Source organism: Eupeodes corollae, chromosome 1, assembly GCF_945859685.1.
Source record: "Eupeodes corollae chromosome 1, idEupCoro1.1, whole genome shotgun sequence".
In the NCBI taxonomy this organism is placed as follows: Eukaryota; Metazoa; Arthropoda; class Insecta; order Diptera; family Syrphidae; genus Eupeodes; species Eupeodes corollae.
The window spans coordinates 81,351,703-81,376,235 of NC_079147.1; the positions used below are offsets into that span (position 1 = coordinate 81,351,703).

At 33.1% G+C, this 24,533-nt stretch overlaps 2 protein-coding genes across 2 annotated transcripts in view; one reads left to right on the forward strand and one right to left on the reverse strand.

Moving 5' to 3' along the window:
- LOC129943131 (transcription factor stalky) overlaps window positions 1–4,603 on the reverse strand; it is a 55,442-nt gene extending 50,839 nt beyond the window's left edge. Inside the window, exon 1 of the mRNA XM_056052381.1 lies at window positions 3,596–4,603. The gene's annotated coding sequence lies outside the window, so the exon portion shown is untranslated. The remainder of the gene's footprint in view (window positions 1–3,595) is intronic.
- Window positions 4,604–19,689: 15,086 nt separating this feature from the next.
- Window positions 19,690–21,558, forward strand: LOC129938866 (N-sulphoglucosamine sulphohydrolase). The gene has a single exon (XM_056046672.1). It carries the CDS (start codon window positions 19,704–19,706, stop codon window positions 21,417–21,419), a length of 1,716 nt encoding a protein of 571 aa, XP_055902647.1. The 5' UTR covers window positions 19,690–19,703; the 3' UTR covers window positions 21,420–21,558.
- The last annotated feature ends 2,975 nt before the right edge of the window (window positions 21,559–24,533 follow it).

Consider the following 24,533-nt stretch of genomic DNA (forward strand, 5'->3'; position numbering starts at 1 on the left):
TTACAGCTATAACTTTGACTACCTAGGCACCGCTATTAATGCAAACAACGACACCAGCGCTGAAATCAAACGAAGAATAACTCTTGCAAATCGCTGCTTCTTTGAACGTATAAGGCAATTGAGAAATAAAGTCCTCTCTCGAGCATCTTAAATCACCATTTATAAGACACTCACCATCCTGGTTCTCATTTATGGCGCTGAGGGCTGGGAAATGTCAAAGAAAGTTGGGAGCATGTTAGGATGCTTCGAGAGAAAAAATCTTCGGGTGATCTTATGCATAGATGGAGAATGGAGGAGAATAAAGTCCATTGGCTTAGATGGCTGGGCCCGCCCGGAAACCTGGGCCTCAAAAAAAAGAAACCTTTGGAGGTTAATTGGCAGAAGAGGTAAGTTCATTGCCTGCTAGGTTCATTGCACTGCGACAGAGCTACATGCAGTTCTGTTAGAACGTGGTTAGAAGAAGCACGTATTATTATGATGTACAGTTTTGCCAGGAAATTTGCATAGTAAACAGTAATGTACTTCACGTCTCCTTGTGAGTCAACGGGAGCCATTGTGTATTGGTATAGTTACTGCTTTGAGGATATCGTTGACCACTTCTTAGAGAATCAAGAAGTTGGTGCCAAAATTGATGGTCCATTTTCATTAAGGCGAAACCCAAATTACACGATGAATTTTTAACAAAGGTCGTCGGTTCTTCAATGTCTTCCAGATGATTGAAGATGGATTGGAGGATGTTAGGTCGGAGATGCCAATGTACGAAATACTGATAATAATATATTATCTATATATACAATTTTAGTGAAATTTATTAAAATTTCAGGTGCTCATTCCAATTATAAAAAAACATGTCCAAAATTTGACGAAAATCCACTCGGACGTTTGAAGGGCCTTATATTGCCTGAGAGATAATGGTTACATCCATAAAAAGGTTAATTATAGCGACCCCGACAATCCGTTTGTGGCAGAGGATGGCAATTATATCCAAAGAATTGAGTCCCAATGGAGGGTTGTAAATAAGGCTATTGTTTTGTAACGCACTCACCCCAATCCTGTAGTTGCATGCTGCCTCCCTCTAACATACTTCACTCTTTTTGTGTAATGATTATTATACAAAAATTGTTTTATGTAAGTAAGCCTTATAGTTAGAAGAAACTACACATACCCAACCTCGCACCCATCCGAATCCTAAAGTTTGCAGTAGTGGGGTTCAGGGAGGCACCATGACCCCTACATAACTTTCTGCTTGTATCAGGGCGAACGCAGACAAAAATTTCGGGTTGGGGGGTACAAAAAATTAATATTATACTTTTTTTTTATTTTAAATGTCAAGTTTTTTTTGGCAGCCAAGAAACATGTATAGGTAAATTTTTTTTTTATTTACAGGCACTTATTAGTACCCTTTATATGTTAATATTTAAACACAGCACGATTATTAGAAAAATAGGGAAGGTTTTAAGAGGCGATACCGATGCACATTGATCTTAAAGTTCTGAACATCAAAATAGGAGAGAAAAACTGAGTTGGCCAAAGCATTTCACATTCTCGATGTGCGATTTAAAAAAAAATCTCTATACTTAACAGTACGCCCAAAATTGAGCTCAAGGGTAAACTGATGAGCATTCCTGGAAGTGCGAGCATTACTGCTGAATCGTTTAAGGGGTGGAATGCAACTGGCTAATTCAACAGAACATTGTTTGTTAAAATATCGATAAAACAACGAATGGCATGAAACATTGGGGAGGTGTTCTAGCGATGTAAATACTTCATGCTTATTTTTGTTTTTAAAGCCTTTTTTGTATTCTATCCATGAGATTTAAACTTGTTTTAGGGGCTCCTGCCCAGATATGCGAATTATAATCAAGCTTTGGACGGATGAAGGTTGTGTAAATTACAGCCAGATCAGAAGGGGTGAAAAATTTCTTGCACCGTTGTCGGAGAAATCGTAAGCACCTGTAAGCATTTTTGGCTACATCAAATATATGATCATTAAATAAAAGGTGATCTGTGATACACATACCGAGTACTGACAGTTGATTAGTTTCCTGAATGCAAGTGCCACTCATAGATAGTGTCATCGGGGTGTGTTACGCTTAAACAACCGGAGACACGGTTTCTGACTCACCATTGGACAATGCTGTCAAGATCAGAATTTAATCAGCTTATCATACGCTGCCGTTTAAGTTCCACATTCGAATGACCCAACCTTTAGATTTAGACCGAAGACATAGGGTCATATTCATAGTTCTTGATAAGTTCTGATTTTTTCTTTGCTAAATTAGACTTCAGTTTATGTTATTCATAGAAAATTTAAACCCATTTTAAAACGATAATCTGGAGTCTAAAAATAAACACAGCGGAACCTATGTTTAAACTTTTTCTAAATCTATTAAACGTCAAAAATAAACAAACTGATTGAGTAAATTAAGTCACAAGACATTTTCTTTGAAAATTTATAAACAAAAAATTAAAATGTAAAAATACTTAAGCATACACAATATTTTGATATTTTGCTGGATGTTGAAATGCTACCAACTAACAAGAAACGGAAGCTCTACTTAACCCGATTGGACCCCTTTGAAATAGATGAAGAAGATTTGTATGAAAGGTATCTATCCGAGAAGAAAAAACTCTCATGTTTATGATTGACCTTTATGTAAATATTATAGATCGAAATTCAATGAAATGTTTGCTAATATCTGCGTGCTTCCAAGTCTTCCAAGACTTCATACAATTTCTCAACTAACACCAAACAAAATAGGTATCTTAAAAGGTTTCAAAGGTTATGGCTCTCTATCTAACAGAATTTATTTTGTTACCCTCCAGTTTCTAACTAAAGACCTGGCAAATTCTTTATGAATAGCAGCTGTGTCTAACCTAAATGTTAAATTCAGACTCCAGTTCAAATAGATTCGGGTTTAAAATATGACTATGAATATGCCCCATATGGTTTTGTAACTTACATCAAGGTTTTTTTAAATACAGAAACGCATTCAATCGTTTAAAAATATTGAATTTAGGAGACATCACATAACTTTCAAATTTGGTTCTTAGTCTTGAAAAATAGGGAAAAAACGCGACAAAAGCAAACCCCCAAAACCCCCAGCTTCGTTCGACCCTGGCTTGTATCCATCAAAGTGAGTAAAAAAACGATTTGCCAAAAGTAAAAAAGAAAAAACAAATGTTTGTTCATTCCACGGGGTTACCTCGCTCTTATATTTTAATCCGGTTCTATTGAGACCTTTACATAATTGTACAAAACAAAAATATACCTGTGCTGCTGTAAGTGTAAGTTGCCCCTAATTTGATTTAAACTAGCCAGTCAGATACTAGTAATTTACCTTACCTTCAACTCCCTTATTTCATATGAACCGACCCAATCTAGAACAGTTTTTGTTTACATTGTTTTTTTTGCATACAAATTTTCCTCCCATGAACAGTCAGAGTAACTTTAAACAGAATTACAAATGTGCCAAGTGCACACAGTGCCTTTTTTTACTCGTGATGATACCAGCACTTTTTTGAGTTTGAAAGCAAACTATGATTTCATTGAAATATAAGTTTAAATAATAAATTAATAAAAATAAAAACATACCCCGCATCATGACTCTGTATTCCTGAGCTACGTTTGTCATAAAATTGTTCCACTTCTTTGACAGCAATAATAACTTAACCCGCAATGACAAATAGTTACAACAACAAATATTACTTTGACAGTGCCAATGATAGTATCTAATAATAGACTTTTGTTGCATTTGATCAACTCTTCTGCAGGAGTTCCACATCAAAATGCTTTTAACACTTGAAAAACCACTAAAACCAAAACCAAACTTCCCGAACTTTTTCTTTTTAATTGACTTAATCTTTTGTACCGCCAATTTGTTGTCAAAAACAATCATAAACAGAGCAATAATAGTGCTCAAAAGAGTCACAGTAACGTCAAAACACCGGCCAATGAAGCCAACAACAAATTTTACAAAAGAGTGATTGTCAAATTGCAGCATACAATTATTTTCAGATAGCATATTAGAGTTCCTCCTTGCTAACAAATCCACTGCTAGTTCTGCAATTTTCTTTTTGGAATCAAAACTTTAAAATGCAGGATACTTTTATTGAATTTATAAATTTTTATTTAAGAAATCAAATCGATATGAATTTCAAAATTTCACGAAATCACTTCTTTCTTCACAAATTTTATGATGCAATACTTTGTTGAATGAAGGCAATGAATGCGAAAATAAAATCAGTAAATTTATGCTAAAGAAGAAAAATCCCTTAATCGATATGACCACGATTCCATGAATATGATATTCGTAATTAACGGTATTAACACAAAATTTAATAACAAAATATTATTCTTAAACACTTGTATTTTTATTTGTTGAATAAATTGGTTGCACTCAGGCGTGGGGAATTTTGATTTGTTTTCTTTTTACACCAGAGGGAGGTAGCAATGTAATTTCTTTTTTATTTACTGACGTGGTTTTGAATTAATAATATTTTTCGTTGTAAACATTTAATTAATAGTTGAACTGATGTTTTAGGACGTAGACAAAAACGTTTTCTTTGGGATGCGCAAGAAAAAAGTACGAATTCTTTTACACGATGAAGTTCGATACGAAACTGGGGGGAATATCATACATTTTGGTCATAGCGGTGATAGAATGTCTTTTGCTTGAGTTAAAGCTTTTTGTGTTAAACTTTACTTCTCGGCTGAGCTTTTGCTTGTGTTGTATTAATAAGTGAGAATAACAGAGGGTGTTTATAAGTGTGGATAATATAGGGTGTTTTTTTAAATCTGCGTAAGACGTGTCAGTGGTTGCTGTATTCGTTTTGACAGTTAAAAATGCCAAACTGTTTTTAAATTTCTATTTTTTAAGGTTTGTAAGTTCATCTTAAGACGTTTAACACTAGAATAAAGGTACAAAAATCTGGAAATTTAGTTTAAAAAAAGACCTGTTTATTATTTTTGTTAAGTAGTTTCGCCAATTCGTAGAATTATTGTATAAAGATTGAAGACAGTCCTTAATCATCTTCACATCTTTCATCATTTTTTGGACCGAATTATGTTTATTTAGAAGATGAAATGTTTGACTGTTAACAGTCGAATTGTTTGTTCCTGAACACCAATTATTTTTAATAAATATGACTTTAAATCATGAAAAATAAAATTTTTATTTTTAAAATCATGAAATGAAAATAAAAATAAACCAGCATGATGTTCAAATAATCGTTTCGCCCCGGTGTAATGGGTGGGCTCATCATTTTATCTTCTAAAGTCCCTTCGCAAGGAAATAAAAACAGCTACAATTTATCTTCTCTGAAGACTTGTAGCAACCATATAATTCACAGTAGAAAATATGCGTCAAGACAAAGTGCAATGGTCATCTTCTGATGAGCCCAACCATTGCACCGGGGCGAAACGCATATTTGAACACCATGCTGGTTTATTTTTATTTTTATTTTAATTTTTATTTTCATTTCATGATTTTAAAAATAAAAATTTTATTTTTCATGATTTTAAATCATATTTATTATGTTTATTTATTCATTTATAATTCGTTAAATACTAACGTTAACAATTCTTAATATACGCCTTAAAACTTAAACTAGACTCTGGAAAAATATTAATTTGCAATTTATACTTTTTATATTATAAATTGCTGAATTAATACAAGAGTAAAATGTATTATATATGTCAGTTAATTGATTTAAGGGGCTATGTACACCATAGTTTGATCTGGTGAAATTAGTATTCAATGGTTTCTGGTCTCTGGAGTCTTATACTTAAACGACTTAAACTAAAGTTTAAACTAGTAAGAACTGATGGTGATGAAATTTGTCCGTTTATTATTCCAACAATAAAACAAAATTGCAAGTAGATCTAATTATTTGTCAAAGAAGAAAGATTTATGAGAGAAAGTCTCTGTGAATAAGGTGCTAATGTATGAATATCATGACACCACGGAAGGGATCGTAGACAAAAACTGACAAATCTTTTCGGAATGGCTTCGAGACTTGTGACGTGTACGGTGACCATACTGTACAAGCATATTATAGGACTAGGGTCACAAATGAAACAGAAACATATGGATCACGGAAATCCCGGCCAAATCTCTCAATAAACCCAAAACTCTATTTGCTTTTAGGACGAAGGTGACTACCCTGGGGAACACAACAAATGAACTTGAACACTCATTACGAAATTTAGCACAATAACGTCTATCTTGCAAATATGAGGATATCCAGTTTATGAAATAGTTGTTAAAACCTTGCTGCGATAGTTTTACTTGTTCACGTTTTTCAAAAACATCTAAACAAAATGACGTAAAGTGAAACAGATTAGTAAAAGTGGCACGCTTCAGGCTCTAAAAGGATATAAATACTTTCTATACAGTTGTTTAGTTTTTCATAAACCTCGTTCTTGGAGCTTGGGGGTATATGTGCTGGTACAATGTTAAGGTATTGGTTTATGTTGAAAAACCACCAGCAACCCTTAAAACGAAAGAAGCCAATATTTAAGCCACTTCTGACATTGTACGGTCATATTTCTTGGAAAAAATGAATGAATTATTAGAATGAAAAAGTAGCAAGAAATTAGGCTGATACCAGGGGGCGACATATGCCGAAAAAAATATTTTAAAGATATATTCCATGAAACCAGCAGATTATAGTGATAACAAGAGAGGCTAAGACGACACTCACACACACACATCCTGTCTTTCGATTTCTTTAGCTTAAAACTTTAAAATATTGAAAAACAAAATATCATAAAAATATATTGTGCAAGAAAACAAATTCGAAGTCAATACTTTTGTTTGTTGTCCTTATACTTGAGTCGAAAACCATTTCTCTTCAGTTCTTTGCTGATTTTGTAGGTTTTCGTGTTTTGTAAAAAAAGTTGTCAATCAACAATATTTTGCATATGATAAAATATGTTTCATTTCAAAATCTGTTCTTGTTAACGACATCTTTAGTCAAAAACCTATTTTTACAACTTTAGTAGCAGTTTTTGAAAGTTTTTATTTCTTATATGATAAAACTGCAGATTGGATTTTTCTAAAACAATATCTTAAGTTTACCGCAGAATGAAATCATTTTGACGAATATAACTTCATTTATTTACGAGATATCGAGAATCGAATATCAAATATTAATTTTTATGAAAAATCTGACTGTTGTATTTTTATAAAACTTTTACTAAATGCCGAAAACTATGTTTATTTTCTAAAACATGGAATCAGTTTGAAGGCAATGTCTTAAATTATTTAAAAGATATTTGAGTCGAAAGTCAATGTTTACTAACTTTAAGCAATGTGTAGGTTTTATAATTTTTGTAAAAGAATTGTCAATTTTCTCAAAATCTTAACAGATGTCAAAAACGTTATTCTTCGTTGTAAACAAATATTTTGAAAGTCATTTTTTGTCCTTAAAATATTCGAGGTGACAATTACAATTACCCACTCAATTTGTTTGAGAGTTCTTTCTACAATATTATCTGTTTAACAAAATGTATTTAAAGTCCATATCTCTACAGGTTATTGAACGAATGTACTGACATACGGATGTAAGAAAGAACGTTCACACGCACAGACATATCTCTAAAATTTTTTATTTATATTCTAGGGATCTTGAAATGTCGAGAAATGTCAAAATTTTTAATTTGACAAATTGGGCCGATTACAATAACTTTCTATGGGAAGTTAAAAATACTTTGCAACAATATTTGTCTTGTATTTTTATTTAAAGTTAACTATCTCTTGAAGAAACACCCTATAAAAGCATAAGCTATTGAATATTTATGAATAAATCCGCTTTAGGATGTTTCGAAGTTAAGGCAAGTGGATAAAATGTACTTCGTATCTCAGTTCCTAATTTTAAAAACTGTCAATTGAAGTCCATTTCAATTCTGATAAATTCTTATTTGACCAGTTTATATTTCTAAGATTTCTGAGAATTTTTTCAGGCATTCAGAAATTCTTCTTTGATTTCTGATAGCAAAAGTCAGAAATTGTTATGGGAAATGTTGTTTATAGTTTTTGAGAAAACGATAATCTCTAAGAACTTTTAAATTTACCAATTCAAAAAAGATAACTTAATTGTTAGTAATTGACAATTTTAAAAATCCAACTGTCAAAAGTCTTTCAGTTGCAAAGCTGAGAAAACTTTTGAAGGCTTTACGTTTTCGCAAATGTGTCACATTCACATCACATCTGGTTTCCGATTTTTAATTTTGTATTGTTATTGTTTCTCATTTTGCAATGTCATCGAGCTCTCAGATGCCAAAGTAGGGTGAATCTGTCTGACTTTATATTTGTGTATGACAGAGATTATGCAAATTTTGCTCGTATCGCTTACTTTAGGTCAATTGCCTATAAAGCTCTTTCTCATTCTTGAATCTAAATGCTGATGTAAGAGTTAAATGTCATTTCGTTAGAAAAAGCTCCTTTATCTTTCTATTCAATAGATGTAAGAAAGCGAAGCTTTAGCTTGGATTTCATAAAACGTGTATGGTTTTATCTTTCTCTATATTTTTTCTTGTTGGTAATAATTTTAAAGAAAATAAAACAACTTATTTTCTCATTCTCATCGCTTGGTTTGACTTCACATCTACACTTTGTTGGCAAGAAAAAACAAAATGACGTTTATTGTTTAGACGTTGTTGTTTACAATTTGCACTTTTAATTTGGAATTTTTAGTTTAAAAAGGCACATGATTTCTTTTGAATTTTGCAAGTCATTCAAAATATTATGCATAGATAAATAAATTTAATTGAATAGACAATGTAAACATTGAAGAAAAAGAAGGAAAGATTTAATATAAAAAGAAGCAAATAAGAGCTCATGAATTTTTAAGTAAACAGTTAAAAGAAAACAGAAGTGGTTTTTTCGAAGGGAGATACTTTTAAAATTTGTTTTGGATATTTTTAATATGTTTAATTTATTGTTTTTAGATCTTCATGATGTTCATGTTTATTTTAAATCTAAGAAATGAATGCCAGTATTTAACTAGAGACTTGATATTGATTCATTCATTCATTTATTTATTGTAGATTGAGGTACAAAAGTCTTACATTTAGCTTACATTCTTAAGGGTTTTAGAACTTTAGAACTTAACATTTTGTTCTTTTCAGCTTTAATACATTTGTATACAATACAAAATAGATTAATTTATATAATATTAAATTAAGGGAAATTTCTACAAAACAAAACCAAAAATACTTTTAATCTAAATTGCACATAGGTCATTTATTAGACTGTTGTCCGAGAATTGACATTTATACACAAAATCTGATACATATTTTATAGAAGCGTTAGCAACAAGGTTGCAAGGTTGACATTAGTTTTTTCATATAATTTCAATGTTGAAAAACGTTATTCTGAATTACGGTCTCCAATAAACACAAAAAATAGTCGGTCTTTCAAAAAACTTTGGATCATTTTGATCAAGAATAGAGGAAATCTTACATTTTCATTTTATATATAAGTGCTTCAGAGAAACAGTGTTAAATGCTTTCTCAATGTCCAACAAAACCAACCCTGTTGACATTTTTGAAGCCAAGCCTTTTTTATATGATTTTCTAATCTAACAACTTGATGATTTGTACTATGTCCCGATCGAAAGCCAAATTGTTGTTTTGGCAGTACTTGATTTTCTGTTATGTGTTTAACTAAATACTTTTTAACTACTTTTTCTAAAATCTTACCTATATTGCTAAGCAAACTAAAGGGTGATTTTTTGGAGGTTAGGATTTTCATGCATTAGTATTTGACAGATCACGCGGGATTTCAGACATGGTGTCAAAAAGAAAGATGCTCAGTATGCTTTGACATTTCATCATGAATAGACTTACTAACGAGCAACGCTTGCAAATCATTGAATTTTATTACCAAAATCAGTGTTCGGTTCGAAATGTGTTTCGCGCTTTACGTACGATTTATGGTCTACATAATCGACCAAGTGAGCAAACAATTAATACGATTGTGACCAAGTTTTGCACTCAGTTTACTTTATTGGACATTAAACCTACCACACGAATGCGTGCAGTGCGTACAGAAGAGAATATTGCGTCTGTTTCTGAGAGTGTTGCTGAAGACCGTGAAATGTCGATTCGTCGCCGTTCGCAGCAATTGGGTTTGTGTTATTCGACTACATGGAAGATTTTACGCAAAGATCTTGGTGTAAAACCGTATAAAATACAGCTCGTGCAAGAACTGAAGCCGAACGATCTGCCACAACGTCGAATTTTCAGTGAATGGGCCCTAGAAAAGTTGGCAGAAAATCCGCTTTTTTATCGACAAATTTTGTTCAGCGATGAGGCTCATTTCTGGTTGAATGGCTACGTAAATAAGCAAAATTGCCGCATTTGGAGTGAAGAGCAACCAGAAGCCGTTCAAGAACTGCCCATGCATCCCGAAAAATGCACTGTTTGGTGAGGTTTGTACGCTGGTGGAATCATTGGACCGTATTTTTTCAAAGATGCTGTTGGACGCAACGTTACGGTGAATGGCGATCGCTATCGTTCAATGCTAACAAACTTTTTGTTGCCAAAAATGGAACAACTGAACTTGGTTGACATGTGGTTTCAACAAGATGGCGCTACATGCCACACAGCTCGCGATTCTATGGCCATTTTGAGGGAAAACTTCGGAGAACAATTCATCTCAAGGAATGGACCGGTAAGTTGGCCACCAAGATCATGCGATTTGACGCCTTTAGACTATTTTTTGTGGGGCTACGTCAAGTCTAAAGTCTACACAAATAAGCCAGCAACTATTCCAGCTTTGGAAGACAACATTTCCGAAGAAATTCGGGCTATTCCGGCCGAAATGCTCGAAAAAGTTACCCAAAATTGGACTTTCCGAATGGACCAGCTAAGACGCAGCCGCGGTCAACATTTAAATGAAATTATCTTCAAAAAGTAAATGTCATAGAATCTAACGTTTCAAATAAAGAATCGATGAGATTTTGCAAATCTTATGCGTTTTTTTTTTTTTAAAGTTCTCAAGCTCTTAAAAAATCACCGTTTAATTGGCCGATAGCTAAATGGATTTGTTTTGGGTTTTCCAGGTTTTGGTATGGCAACTACTTTTGCTTTTTTAAATTGATTTTGAAAATAGTTTAAAGTTAAGCATGCATTTAATATAAAAGTTAAAAAAATGAACCCCTTCCTTGGAAGTTTCGTATCTTGTCAATTCCAACGGCTTTATTAGTTTTAGTTGTTCTAATTATGTCTCGGACTTTAGTAGGTGTTGTTTAAGGTACCTACTTTCAAGGGGCGATTCTGTTAAATCTATTTCATTAATATACTCTTTAACTGTGGAAATTGTTTGATCATCACTCAAGTGAGCAGTAATTAAATTGTTTTTATGAAAGCAAGATGCAAGTAAATTCAACTTTTCATCTTGGTTGTAAACTTTAACATCACCATTATAAAGCGCTAAAATGTTTGAATGCTTTTTAGAAATAACTTAACTTACTTTCCAAAATGGTTTGGACCCCTTTTTAAAAGAAGAAAGCAATACATTCCACCTTCTATTTCTATGGATAAGGATTTCATTTTTAATTTGCTTATTTAGTTTCGAAACCATATCACTATAATAGGTCTGTCTATATCTTATCCAGCATCTTCAAGCTGTGTTTCTTAAACGTATGAGAACTAAAGGGTGTCCCAAAATTAACGCAAGATTTGAATTAAATAGAAAACACCGTTTTTAGTCTTTTGATAGTTATATTTTTATTGAATCGTAAAGTACATAGGATAGGGTTATGTATGGAATAACACATCGGACAAATGGCCTCCACGGCTTTGCATGCACATGCGCACTCTTTTGTTGAAATTTTCCATGACCATTTGTTTGTTTCACGGGCTGTATGACATGTGGCGCCGCCGTCTTGTTGAAACCACATATTGGACGCATCAATATCATCCAATTTTGGCAGAAAGAACTGTGTAATCATGTCGCGATATCGAGCACCAGTGACTGCTTGGCCAGCATCATTTTCAAAAAAATATGGCCCAATTATGCCTCCAGCCCAAAATCCACACCATACAGTCACGCGTTGTGGATGCATTTGTTTTTCCACAATCATATGTGGGTTCCCCGAACCCCAAATGCGGCAATTTTGGCGATTGACAAAGCCATCAAGATGAAAATGTGCTTCATCGCTTAGGATGATTTTGCTCGAAAAATCAGCCGCCAAAGCTTTCACTATTTTTGAAATATTCTTTAATAATGAAGACACGTTGTTCTATCCTGTAACGCTCCATTTTTAAAAAGAGGCTGGGATGCGACCCACACTGATAACTTCCCATCCCGTCTGTCGATTTGTTTTGCTTAAAAGTTTGTCTTTATGTACTCGTATCAATTTTTACCAAATTTGCGTACTCTTTTTGTAGATTTTATTTTTTATATGAAAAAACGGACTGTTGGATTTTTATATAAAAATTACTGAATATCGAAAACAATATTTTCTGTGAAATAAAATAAGTTTCAAGTCAATATTTTTAAGTTTTGAAAAGCTATTTGAGTCGAAAGTAAAATTTTACGAAGTTTTAGTATTGTTTTTATTTTAGAGTTTTATTTTTTGTAAAAAAAACTGTCAATTCGATTTTTTAAAAATTTTACCAACAATATTTCTTATGAGATAAAATTACTTTAAAGCCAATACTTAAAATTTTTAAAGAGATATTTGAGTCGAAAATCAATTTTTACCAACTTTTATACATTTTTTTTAGGTTTTTATTTTTTGTAAAAAAACTGTCAATTCGATTTTTTTCAAACTTTAATTGAATGTTGACAGCAAAATTTTTTGAAAGATAAAAAAAATTAAAGCCAATATCTCAAAGTTTTGAAAAGATATTTGAGTCGAAAATCAATTTTTACCAACTTTTATAATTTTTTTTTAGGTTTTTATTTTTTGTAAAAAAACTATCAATTCGATTTTTTTCAAACTTTAACTAAATGTTGACAACAAGATTTTTTGAAAGATAAAAGTAAATAAAAGCCAATATCTCAAAGTTTTGAAAAGATATTCGAGTAGAAAATCAATTTTTACCAACTTTTGTACATTTTTTTTAGGTTTTTATTTTTTGTAAAAAAAACTCTCAATTCGATTTTTCTCAAAATTTTTCAGAATGTTGAAAACAATATTTCTTATAAGAAAAAATAAGTTTGAAGCCTAAATTTCAAGTTTTTGAAAAGATATTTGAATCGATATTCCATTTTTACGAACTTTGAGTAATGTTTTTTTTTAGATTTTTATTTTTTATAAAAAAAACTGTCAATTAGATTTGCTCAAAATTTTATCAGATGTCAAAAACATTATTCTTCGTTGCACAAAATTGTTTTAGAGATAAAATCATATTTCAGTAGTAAAATTTTGGAGGTGACAAATTTTTTTTTCAGTTTTATTGATTTAAAAAAAAAACGTTATATTGATTTTTTTCAAAAAATATACCTGTTTGGTATCACGTTACAATCTATTATATAAAATTTAATTCAAGTCTCTAGCGTTTTTGGTTCGTAAGATATTTAGGGTTAACCAAAATTTTCACCTTTTTTTCAAACTGCTATGGTAAAAAAACCACCCACGCAATTTTCTTTAGAGCCCTTTCAGCATCTTTCTGCCTTATTATCTGTATAACAAAATTTATTTGAAGTCGATATCTCTTCTGGTTCTTGAGCTATGGACGACGAAAAAAACGTCGCGAACGTACGGACGTACGGACGTACAAACGTACGTACACACGCACGCACAGAAATCTTTCTAAAAATCTTTTATTTCGACTCTAGGGACCTTGAAACGTCGAGAAATGTCAAAATTTTCAATTTGACAAATCGGGCCCATTACAATAACTTTCTATGGGAAGTTAATAACCCTATACTGTTAGCAGTCAAATTGCTTTTTTTCAGGGTTGCCAACACTTCACTGCACAAATGGCGGCAAATTCAAATCTTGCGTTAATTTTGGGACACAACATTTTAGAATGTTGTTGGGTAAAGGAATATCTGAGTTGTTCTTCAGAGTTCTTTGAGGAACAGATCTATCAACTGCATCATTATTAATGTCGACAAAGTTTGTAAGTACATATCAATTTGATATGTTTGATTAATTTCATTTAACGATAAATTTTGTGTGTCGATATTATTTGAAACATATGCCCTATACAGATTCCAATTAGCAGCTGAGAATACATATCTTTTTTGCAAGTTAAACATAGAAGTTGTGCCTGTAAATAATGTCCGCACTGGTAAATGATCTGAACTTAAGGCTGTGAGTGTGTTAGGTTGAGTAAAAGATTAATTTCTGTTTGTAAAAAAGAAATCCAAAACTGATGGATTTTTATTTGGGTCAGTTGGTATATAAACGGTGATTTTTTAAGAGCTTCAGAACTTTAAAAAAAAAAAACGCATAAAATTTGCAAAATCTCATCGATTCTTTATTTGAAACGTTAGATTGGTCCATGACATTTACTATTTGAAGATAATTTCATTTAAATGTTGACCGCGGCTGCGTCTTAGCTGGTCCATTCGGAAAGTCCAATTTTGGGTAACTTTTTCGAGCATTTCGGCCGGAATAGCCCGAATTTCTTCGGAAATGTTGTCTTCCAAAGCTGGAATAGTTGCTGGCTTATTTGTGTAGACTTTAGACTTGACGTAGCCCTACAAAAAATAGTCTAAAGTCGTCAAATCGCACGATCTTGGTGGCCAACTTACCGGCCCATTCCTTGAGATGAATTGTTCTCCGAAGTTTTCCCTCAAAATGGCCATAGAATCGCGAGCTGTGTGGTATGTTGAAACCACATGTCAACCAAGTTCAGTTCTTCCATTTTTGGCAACAAAAAGTTTGTTAGCATTGAACGATAGCGATCGCCATTCACCGTAACGTTGCGTCCAACAGCATCTTTGAAAAAATACGGTCCAATGATTCCACCAGCGTACAAACCTCACCAAACAGTGCATTTTTCGGGATGCATGGGCAGTTCTTGAACGGCTTCTGGTTGCTCTTCACTCCAAATGCGGCAATTTTGCTTATTTACGTAGCCATTCAACCAGAAATGAGTGTTATCGCTGAACAAAATTTGTCGATAAAAAAGCGAATTTTCTGCCAACTTTTCTAGGGCCCATTCACTGAAAATTCGACGTTGTGGCAGATCGTTCGGCTTCAGTTCTTGCACAAGCTGTATTTTATACGGTTTTACACCAAGATCTTTGCGTAAAATCTTCCATGTGGTCGAATAACACAAACCCAATTGCTGCGAACGGCGACGAATCGACATTTCACGGTCTTCAGCAACACTCTCAGAAACAGACGCAATATTCTCTTCTGTACGCACTGTGTGGTTGGTTTAATGTCCAATAAAGTAAACTGAGTGCGAAACTTGGTCACAATCGCATTAATTGTTTGCTCACTTAGTCGATTATGTAGACCATAAATCGGACGTAAAGCGCGAAACACATTTTTAACAGAACACTGATTTTGGTAATAAAATTCAATGATTTGCAAGCGTTGCTCGTTAGTAAGTCTATTCATGATGAAATGTCAAAACATACTGAGCATCTTTCTCTTTGACACCACGTCTGAAATCCCGCGTGATCTGTCAAATACTAATGCATGAAAATCCTAACCTCAAAAAAATCATCCTTTAAATCAAAAAAACTGAAAAAAAAATTGTCAACCAGAAAATTTTACGAATAAAAAATGATTTTACCTCCAAAACAACTTGTGCAACGAAAAATAACCTTTTATCTGGTAAAATTTTGAGAAAAATCGAATAGACAGATTTAAAAAAATTGAAATCAAACTATTTCATCATATTCAAAATATTGTTAGTAGTTTTAAAGTATTTAAAAAATAATAAAACTGCAACCTTTTTTAACAAAACATGAAAACTTACAAACCTTGCTTTTTTCGATTTTTACCACTCTGTGTGCAGTTTGGTCTTGTAACAAGCGAATCCTTTCTTTTTCAGAACTTTCATTTGTTGTGGTTCTTTTCATTGGTGGTGGTGGGGTGGTGATGATTGTTGTTTATCGTTGTTTATGTCTTGTAAGCTGATTAATAAGTCCTTTAAAATTTCACTAGATGAACCAAATCACGTTCTTTCTGGCCTGACAGCTTACTTAAGTCCAAACAGTTCAACCACAGCTTTTTCCAAAGTAGTTAAGGAAACTTTAGAGTATTTACCCCCGCCACACTAGTTGCATGCATTTCCGCTTTATTTCATCACAAGTTTTCTTTTTATTTTAAGCTTATAATCCAGCCAAACCTGTTGAACGAGTAAAAATTTTATTGGAAAGTTTTTTTATTCACATTGGCCCATGTGAGTTGAGGGTTGTAGCAAATTGGTTCCAATATTCGTTTTGGTTTTTTTTTTTTAAACAAAACTCTCCAACACCTCTTGATAGATTCGGGCTCGATTCCAACAGTTCGACTAGCTTTTCGAACTGATTTTCTCACACAATATGAACGTTCCGCAAAAAATAACACGTATGACGTAAAAATCAACGAATATTCGATAACGACAATAGAATATAGAGTGAGACCAATCTTCGAAAACTTTATGACATTTAAGTCGAATGAACGGTTCTCAATTCTCCAACGGTAATACAAATTTCTCACACTTGCCAATGGTAATAGGGGAATGAATTTTGAAAACTGTTTAAATAAAAGCATATGAATATTAATTTTAAAAACGCTTGACCATTTATGTTTTAAAAATTGATTTATTACCTTATTAGAACTTTGCATTTTTTAAATTTTATATTTAATGTGTGGATTTAATTTTGAATCTTAGAAATAAAAATGAATTAAACACTTATCAGTTACCAAATGCAATTTTTTTCAGTCCGGTGCATTTATGTAATTTCAACAATTTACTTAGATCCCAGAGCTTTCAAGTTCAATTAACAACACAATTTTAAACCCAACTTAAAGCTTTCACCAAATTTATTTATCGTTTCCAACTATTAATCTTTTCCGACTTTCAACAATCCTTTTTCTTATTCTTTTAATGAAAAAGTTTTTTTATTTTACAATTCGTTTAAGTTTAAACTACAGCTAACAAGTAACTCTCCAATTCCGACTCCATTCCAGTTTTAGATTATCTAAAAGTCGATTAATTTTTGCTTTCTTTTCATTGTTCAATTCAGTCAACTTTCTTACATAAAAGATTCAAACAGTAGTGTGCGAAGTTTTTCGTGTGATAATATAAATAGTGAAATAGATATAATAATTTTAAATAATTGGTGCAAATACGAGGAATACAAAAATAAACAAGTAAACAAATATTCATGATATAAAAACGTGTTTAATTCAGTAACAATATAAAATTATTATCTGTATGATGCTTTTCAAAAAATGCTTAGAATCAATCAATGTTAGTAAAAACCTAAATAATTTCATGCTTAAGCTTTACAACCAAGCTACTCGAATTTACTGTATAAGTTATCTAATGGTTTGCTTTTAAATTATATGACGCTTTGACAATGACTTCTATTTACGAAATCTTGGAAAAAAAGTCAGTATCATACTTTCGCAGAACAAAAAAACATTGAGAATTATTGAACATTTGTTTCTAAAGTGAATGATCTGTAGCATAATTTAAAAAAAGAACTTTTGTGTGAATTTTTTCTAAAAGTGCAAATTTTTTGCAGAACTTAGCCACAAGCTACAATGCGACACCTATCTAGCCGAAACTGTGAGTCTCAATTCACAGAAAATTAACTTGTTATCGATTTCAAGAACTTATAATTTATCACAATAGCCTAAGCTGGGAAGAGTTCATTCGAGTTTTATCAGCTTTTTGTAATTACAATTGGAAGCCTCATAGCTGCGATTTGATCGTTTTGGACCTTATTCTTGTGGGATACTGTGGAAGACTGATGTATGTTATACCTAAAATCTGGACAACATTCAAAGGAAGAACCGATGCTATTCACTAAAAATGTACTGTATGCTGATGACCTGGTGCTATTGGCTGATACACCATGTGCTCTGCAACTGGAAATCAACAGACTTCAAAGCTACTGTTCAACTTGGGGCCTAAAAATCAATACAAGTAAAACAAAAGCTTTGATTTTTGAATCTAGACACCGAAGAAGGCTACGGGAGAAATCATGGACCATTAACAATGAGCGCATCGATGCGAAGGAGTTCAAGTACCTGGGAGTGTTGACAACATCTAACCTTAATTGGAGTAAACATTCAAAGGAGAAAGGTAGGTAAGCCAAACTAGATATAAATCTGATGTGGCCAACGTTTTTCAGCAACAGCAACATTGATGTAGCATCGAAGTACCGAGTGTTCAAAGCAACAGTCAATATTAAATATTCCTTCAATGTGTTAAGGGGTGCAAACATTTGGGTACGCACATGAGGAATTTGAAAGTATCCAGAGGTTCCTTTTCAAACGACTTTTCCGATTTACTAACGCAACACCAAAGTATGCTTTACACGTGGAGTCAGGTTAAGCATTGATTTACTTCCAAAATATTAAATCGCATGCCAAATATCTGACTACAGTAGTGAAAAGAGAAACGGACTAAATAAGTCCATTTTGTTAAGGCAACTTCGAAGATACGCAGCACCTTCCAAAGAATGGAACCATCTTGCTGCGGAACAAAATGCAACGCTTCCTTTTACTGAAAATAACGTTATTGAATGGCAGAATTTACTTGATGACCTGATTGCTAAAACTGATAATGCGATATATTTCCAATTTCTAGAAAGTGCATCGTCTTCAGAAAGTAGAAACATTTACAGGAACCTGAACCACCAATTTTCATCTGATATGAGTGATTTTTGCAAGGAACTGACTGCAAAAGCTATCGGTATAATCTTTAGGGCTAGAGTCCAAATATTTAATCTAAACTTTGTGCCTTATAGATCCGATTTATCACAAATCTGCACTCTCTGCAATTTAATAGAACTTGAAGGTACTCACCATTATATACAGGTTTGCCCAATATTGCAAGAAATAATGCAATTATATTTCCAAGCCAATTTTTTCACTTTGAACGAGCTTATTGATAACCTGAACGAGCTTATTAATAATCTGAAAGTCAATTGGTTGGGTAAATCTTTTTAAATTTTGTATACATCTATCGCAATAGTTTTTGAATCTTAAGAAATATTCTCCCAGTTAAAAAATTAACTAATATTTGTTTTCAAAACACGTGAAAATTGAATAGTAGATATTTAGGTATGCTCCAAGTCATTAAAATTGCTTACAAGTGTAATATCTTTCAAATTTAAAATATAAAATGTATCTCAACATTCTCTATAATAACTATGATCTGCTATAAACTAATTGTATTTTAAACAAAAACTACTCCTTTTTTAAACAATTTATTTAACAATTTTCTCTTTAAAAGTCGAATAAGTTGATAAAATAAATAAAAAATGTAAAAAACTGTCTATTGAAAATTTAAAAACTTTTATATTTTACTTATATGTATTTTAGTTTAAAAAAAGTCTATCAGGCAGACGGCAGCTTTGCCATGTCCTTATGTTCTTAGTTTTAATAGAATGTGAATCTCATATATTGTAATAAAGAAATTAATATATCTATCTATCTATCTATCTATTCACTAAAAATTATCTGAATACAAAAATGTATAAAAAGCAATGATTTTTTTCACAGCACCGTATCTTAAGTTACATTCACTTTTGAATCAACCAAGCTGCAGGCTCCATTAAATGAAATCAAATAAAAAAATACCCCCAACAAATGCCCATTTGAAGTTGTCTTTGATGAGAAAGAAAAAATCAGAGATTCGGTCTCGAGGTTTGTTCAGTCGTAATCGGTTTCGGTTAGTCTGCAGTTGTAAAACGAATATTGTGGGATTGACTTTTTCATTTTTGAATATAATATCTAAGTGCGCCACCATGGCATCCAAACCGACAAAAACATTGTGTTTCCTGTCCATATTACTCGTGACAATTCATAATGCCGCATCTGTGAAGAATGTACTTCTTCTGCTTGCCGATGATGCCGGCTTCGAAATGGGAGCATATCTCAATAAATACTGCCAAACACCGAATCTAGATGCGCTTGCAAAAGACGGCTTGTTGTTCAACAACGCTTTCACTTCGGTCAGCAGTTGCTCGCCGAGTCGGGCGCAATTACTTACCGGTCAGGCAAGTCATCAAAACGGCATGTACGGTCTGCATCAGGGAGTTCATAATTTCAATGTCTTCAAAACTGTGACATCATTGCCAAATATTCTGCGAGCAAATGGAAACGTTCTAACCGGAATAATTGGCAAGAAACATGTGGGAGCTGAAGGCAATTTCCAATTCGATTACGAACAAACCGAAGAGAACCATTCGATTAACCAAATTGGACGCAACATTACGAACATAAAACTCTACGTCAAGGATTTTCTCAATAGAACCCAGCACGAGCAGAAGCCGTTCTTTTTGGTGGTTGCTTTCCACGATCCACATCGATGTGGTCACATAACCCCGCAGTATGGGGAGTTCTGTGAACGTTATGGTTCTGGAGAGGAAGGAATGGGTGTGATACCCGATTGGCGTCCGATCTACTATGACTGGAGGAACTTGAAAATTCCCGACTGGATGCCACAAACGGAAACCGTTCAAAAGGAATTGGCTGCACAGTACATGACGATATCGAGGCTTGATCAAGGAGTCGGTGTGGTGCTGAAAGAGCTTCGAAGCATCGGACTCGATAAAGACACACTGGTTATGTACACTTCAGATAATGGCCCACCCTTCCCTAGTGGCAGAGCTAATCTCTACGATCGTGGTGTCCGCGAACCAATGATACTTTCTTCTCCAGATTCGGGTAAACGGAGGAATCAAGTGACTTCGGCCATGACAAGCTTATTGGATGTTTTTCCAACTGTTTTGGATGTATTTGGCATGAAACCGTCAAATCCAAGTTTGACTGGAAAATCTCTTCTTCCACTTTTGGACAATGAACCTCAGCCAAATGAAAATGAAACGATATACGGCAGTCAGAACTTCCATGAAATCACTATGAACTATCCAATGCGAATGATTAGAACTCGTCGCTATAAGCTAATTCATAATCTTAACTTCTGGAGTTATTTCCCAATCGATCAGGATCTCTATACTTCTCCGACATTCCAGGAGATTTTGAATGCAACAATGATGAAGCAAAAGCTACCTTGGGTGAAGACATTGCAAAGTTATTACAAGAGACCAGAATGGGAGTTGTACGATTTGAAAATGGACTCATTGGAACGATGGAATTTGGCAACAAAAGCTAAGTTTAAGGATTTACTTAGAAATCTAAAGGAACGTTTGTTCCGGTGGCAAGTTGAAACTAGTGATCCATGGAGATGTTCACCGCATGCAGTGTTACAGGAACAAGGAATTTATAAAAAGAATCCTGTTTGTTTGACATTGGGTCATGAAGATTTGTGAAGATTCTATAAATAATAATTTTATAATAAATAACTCTTATGATTAAGTTTAAGTTAAAATTAAGAAAATAATAAAAATGTATTATACTTAAGTGTTGAAACTTACTTTGATTAAATTAATAATAATTTTTGAACAAGAATTTGTATTTTTTAATTTTACAGTGGGAACAAGTCTCTATATTTTAAATTTAATGGAAAAGAATGCCTAATTTCAAAATAAGCATAAGAGAGGTGCATTAGGAGCAATTTAATTTGCTTTATGGAGAAGCTCCAAGATCTGGAGAGAGGTTTCGTCCAAGGCGACCGAGTAGTTGATGAAGCGCTGTATTACGAGTTGAAAAATGAACTTAACAGTCGTGGTCTACCACAGGAAGATACTAGTGGTTGGAAAAAGGTAAACAAAAGAACAGACATTTTAAACAAACATTTTGAAAAATTGGTTTATATTCGAAGGGTGGGGACTCCATTGAGAAATAAATTGACGCTTGCAAAGATGAAGACATAGCGATGACGTCCCTGCAACAAATTGTTAATATCAACTTCAGATGACACTATAGTGAAGATTTGTGGAGTTTACACCGCCGAAGCGCGAAACGTGCTTAAATGAAAAAGTAGATAGTAAAAATCTTTATCACAATCAAAAATCATAGAATAATTAATCTAAAAGGAACACGCAGTAAAAGATTAAAACCTAAAGTAAGACTGTTGACTTTGGAGTGTATTATTTATTATAAGTTAAATAAGATAAGATAAAGTTATCGGCACTCTAAGTTTGCAAATTATTTAAGATTTGTTGTTCTTTATTAAGTCCAATATATTCTACATTATAATGTGAATGGCAAGCATTTTAAAACTCTCTCATTCTGAACCAAGAAGTCAAATTGAGAGATACATTTACATATGTATATGATTAGGAAGGCTATAGAGATCGTTGTCAAAGAGTGTAAATGTTTAAATTCGTATCAGATGCATAATACTTTCAAGACTTCCACATAAATTATTAAAGAAAAGCTTTTTAAAACTTTGTTAAAAGCTTTTACTGTTTTTAAATATTCAATTGTATTTGGTAAAAAGAGAAGCTTTTTCGTACGCCTGGGAGTATAGGTCAAAAAAATTCTTAGCCATCAAGTTTATTTGAATTTACAGAAAAGAATTTTTGTGGTTTCTAGAATTGAAAAATTCTCCAAGAGTAATTCCTGTCATTAAAAGTGCTTTCTCAAATTAGCCATTAGTCACTAGGCCCTAGTTCTCAATGGACTGTTGCACCACCCAACTTATTTGTTTAATGTTGGTTTTAAGAAAATTGTTTAGACCAACAAGTTGAGTTGAAGATGTTCAGACATTGTTGCCTACAGCCCACTGAAAGTATCATTAGATAAAATAAAAGAAAACAAATAAAATTTTAATGGAACAATTCATTAGGCATAAATAGTTTATAATAAGCTTTCTTAATCAGCCTTATCACAGGCCCCGTCGTAATACATTCGTACTACGAATCCCGAACAGATGTATCACAAGGCCCGTCGTACTAAAAATATTTCCTACGAAATTCGAAGTTCGGGAAAAGTGGCATCACTAGCCCCGAATGAATAGGAAGTTTTACTGTTATTTTCATAGTAGTCTGTGCATCTGTGGAAACAAAAAGAAAAAATATCTTGCAGAGAAGTAAGAAAACGCGCAAAAATAATAAACTAAAACAGAAATGTAAGTTTTATTACAAAATTAAATGTGAAAATGTATATTACACTTTTATTTTTTTTAAGGGCAAATAAAATTATTAAAAATCGAACTCAGTTTCAAAATCAAAAGAAAAGCCTGAAATCGCCCAAGGATATTCTAAAATTCCAAACGAGGAAGTCAATGCCTTCTGGGAGCAAGTTAAAACAGAACTAAATAGCTCTGGTCCGCCTTCTAAGGACGCAACTGCTTGGAGAAAAGTAATTAAATAGTTTTGTTTTAAATATGTTCCACTGACTTTAAATAAATTCTTAGGTGTGGTTGGATTGGAAGGCGTACATCAATGACCGAAAACAAAAAAGAATCGAAAGCTACAGGTGGTGGTCCAAATAAAATGCATACTTTAAGCGTCCTGGAAGAAGGTGTCATAAGATTGACTGGCCTTGAGACGTCGACCGGGGGGATAAAAGGCACAGTATGTTTTGGAGGCACAAATGCGTCTGAGCCTATAAATTCCAATGCGAATTCTGGAGAGGAGCAAGTCGCTGATGTATCAATGGCATCCGATGTCGATGATTTAGGAAGTATTCCACAGCGTCGCCCAACCACTTCTCGTCAACCAAATGATACCGCCAGCCTTTTAAAAGAACAAATAGAGATACAGAAAGAATTTTATAGCAAAAGTGAAGAATTTTGGAAGAACCAAGAAAAAAATGCTGAGGGGATTTCAAGCAGCTTGCGCCAAATAAACAGAGCAGCAGAAAAACTCTGTGAGATTGAGGAAAAGCGGCTCGAAGAAACGAAGAGACATAACAAAATTAAGGAAGAACTTTTGCAGCAGAAACTGCAAATTAAAATGCAAATGGTTCAAATTGAAGAGGCGAGGTCAGCGTACAGTCCAAAGTAACATCTGGGATATGCAGACCTTAATGATGAATTTCAATATGTATACCACGCTTCCAGTTCCTAAAAACTTTTAAAAACTTAAAAACTTTTTTGTTTCCATGAATTCTTAATTTTTTTTTTTTTATTAATCTTTAGTATTACAGTGGACATCCAGTATAACGAATGATATAATGTTCGAGGTCATTCTCTATATCGAGAGCGTTCGTTATATCGATCGACTTTTCCATTCAAAAAAATTTAAGTAAGTGGTTGATTTATTAATTTTATTAATAACTTTGGCACACGGAATTTTATTGAAATCTCCTTATGTGAAACGCCTTTGTTGCACTCATCAATAATTTTGACTTTGTCCTTTAATGAAAGCCGAGTACGTTGAGATTTTGTATTCATTTTAATATTTTTTACACAAAACTAAATCTACAAAATTATTACGGAGCGTTTCAACCGGACGAGACTTTAAACAACAAAAACACTATTTAATTGCTAACATTATCTTGCCGTCGTGTCATTGAATATGTGTGTGTAAGACCGT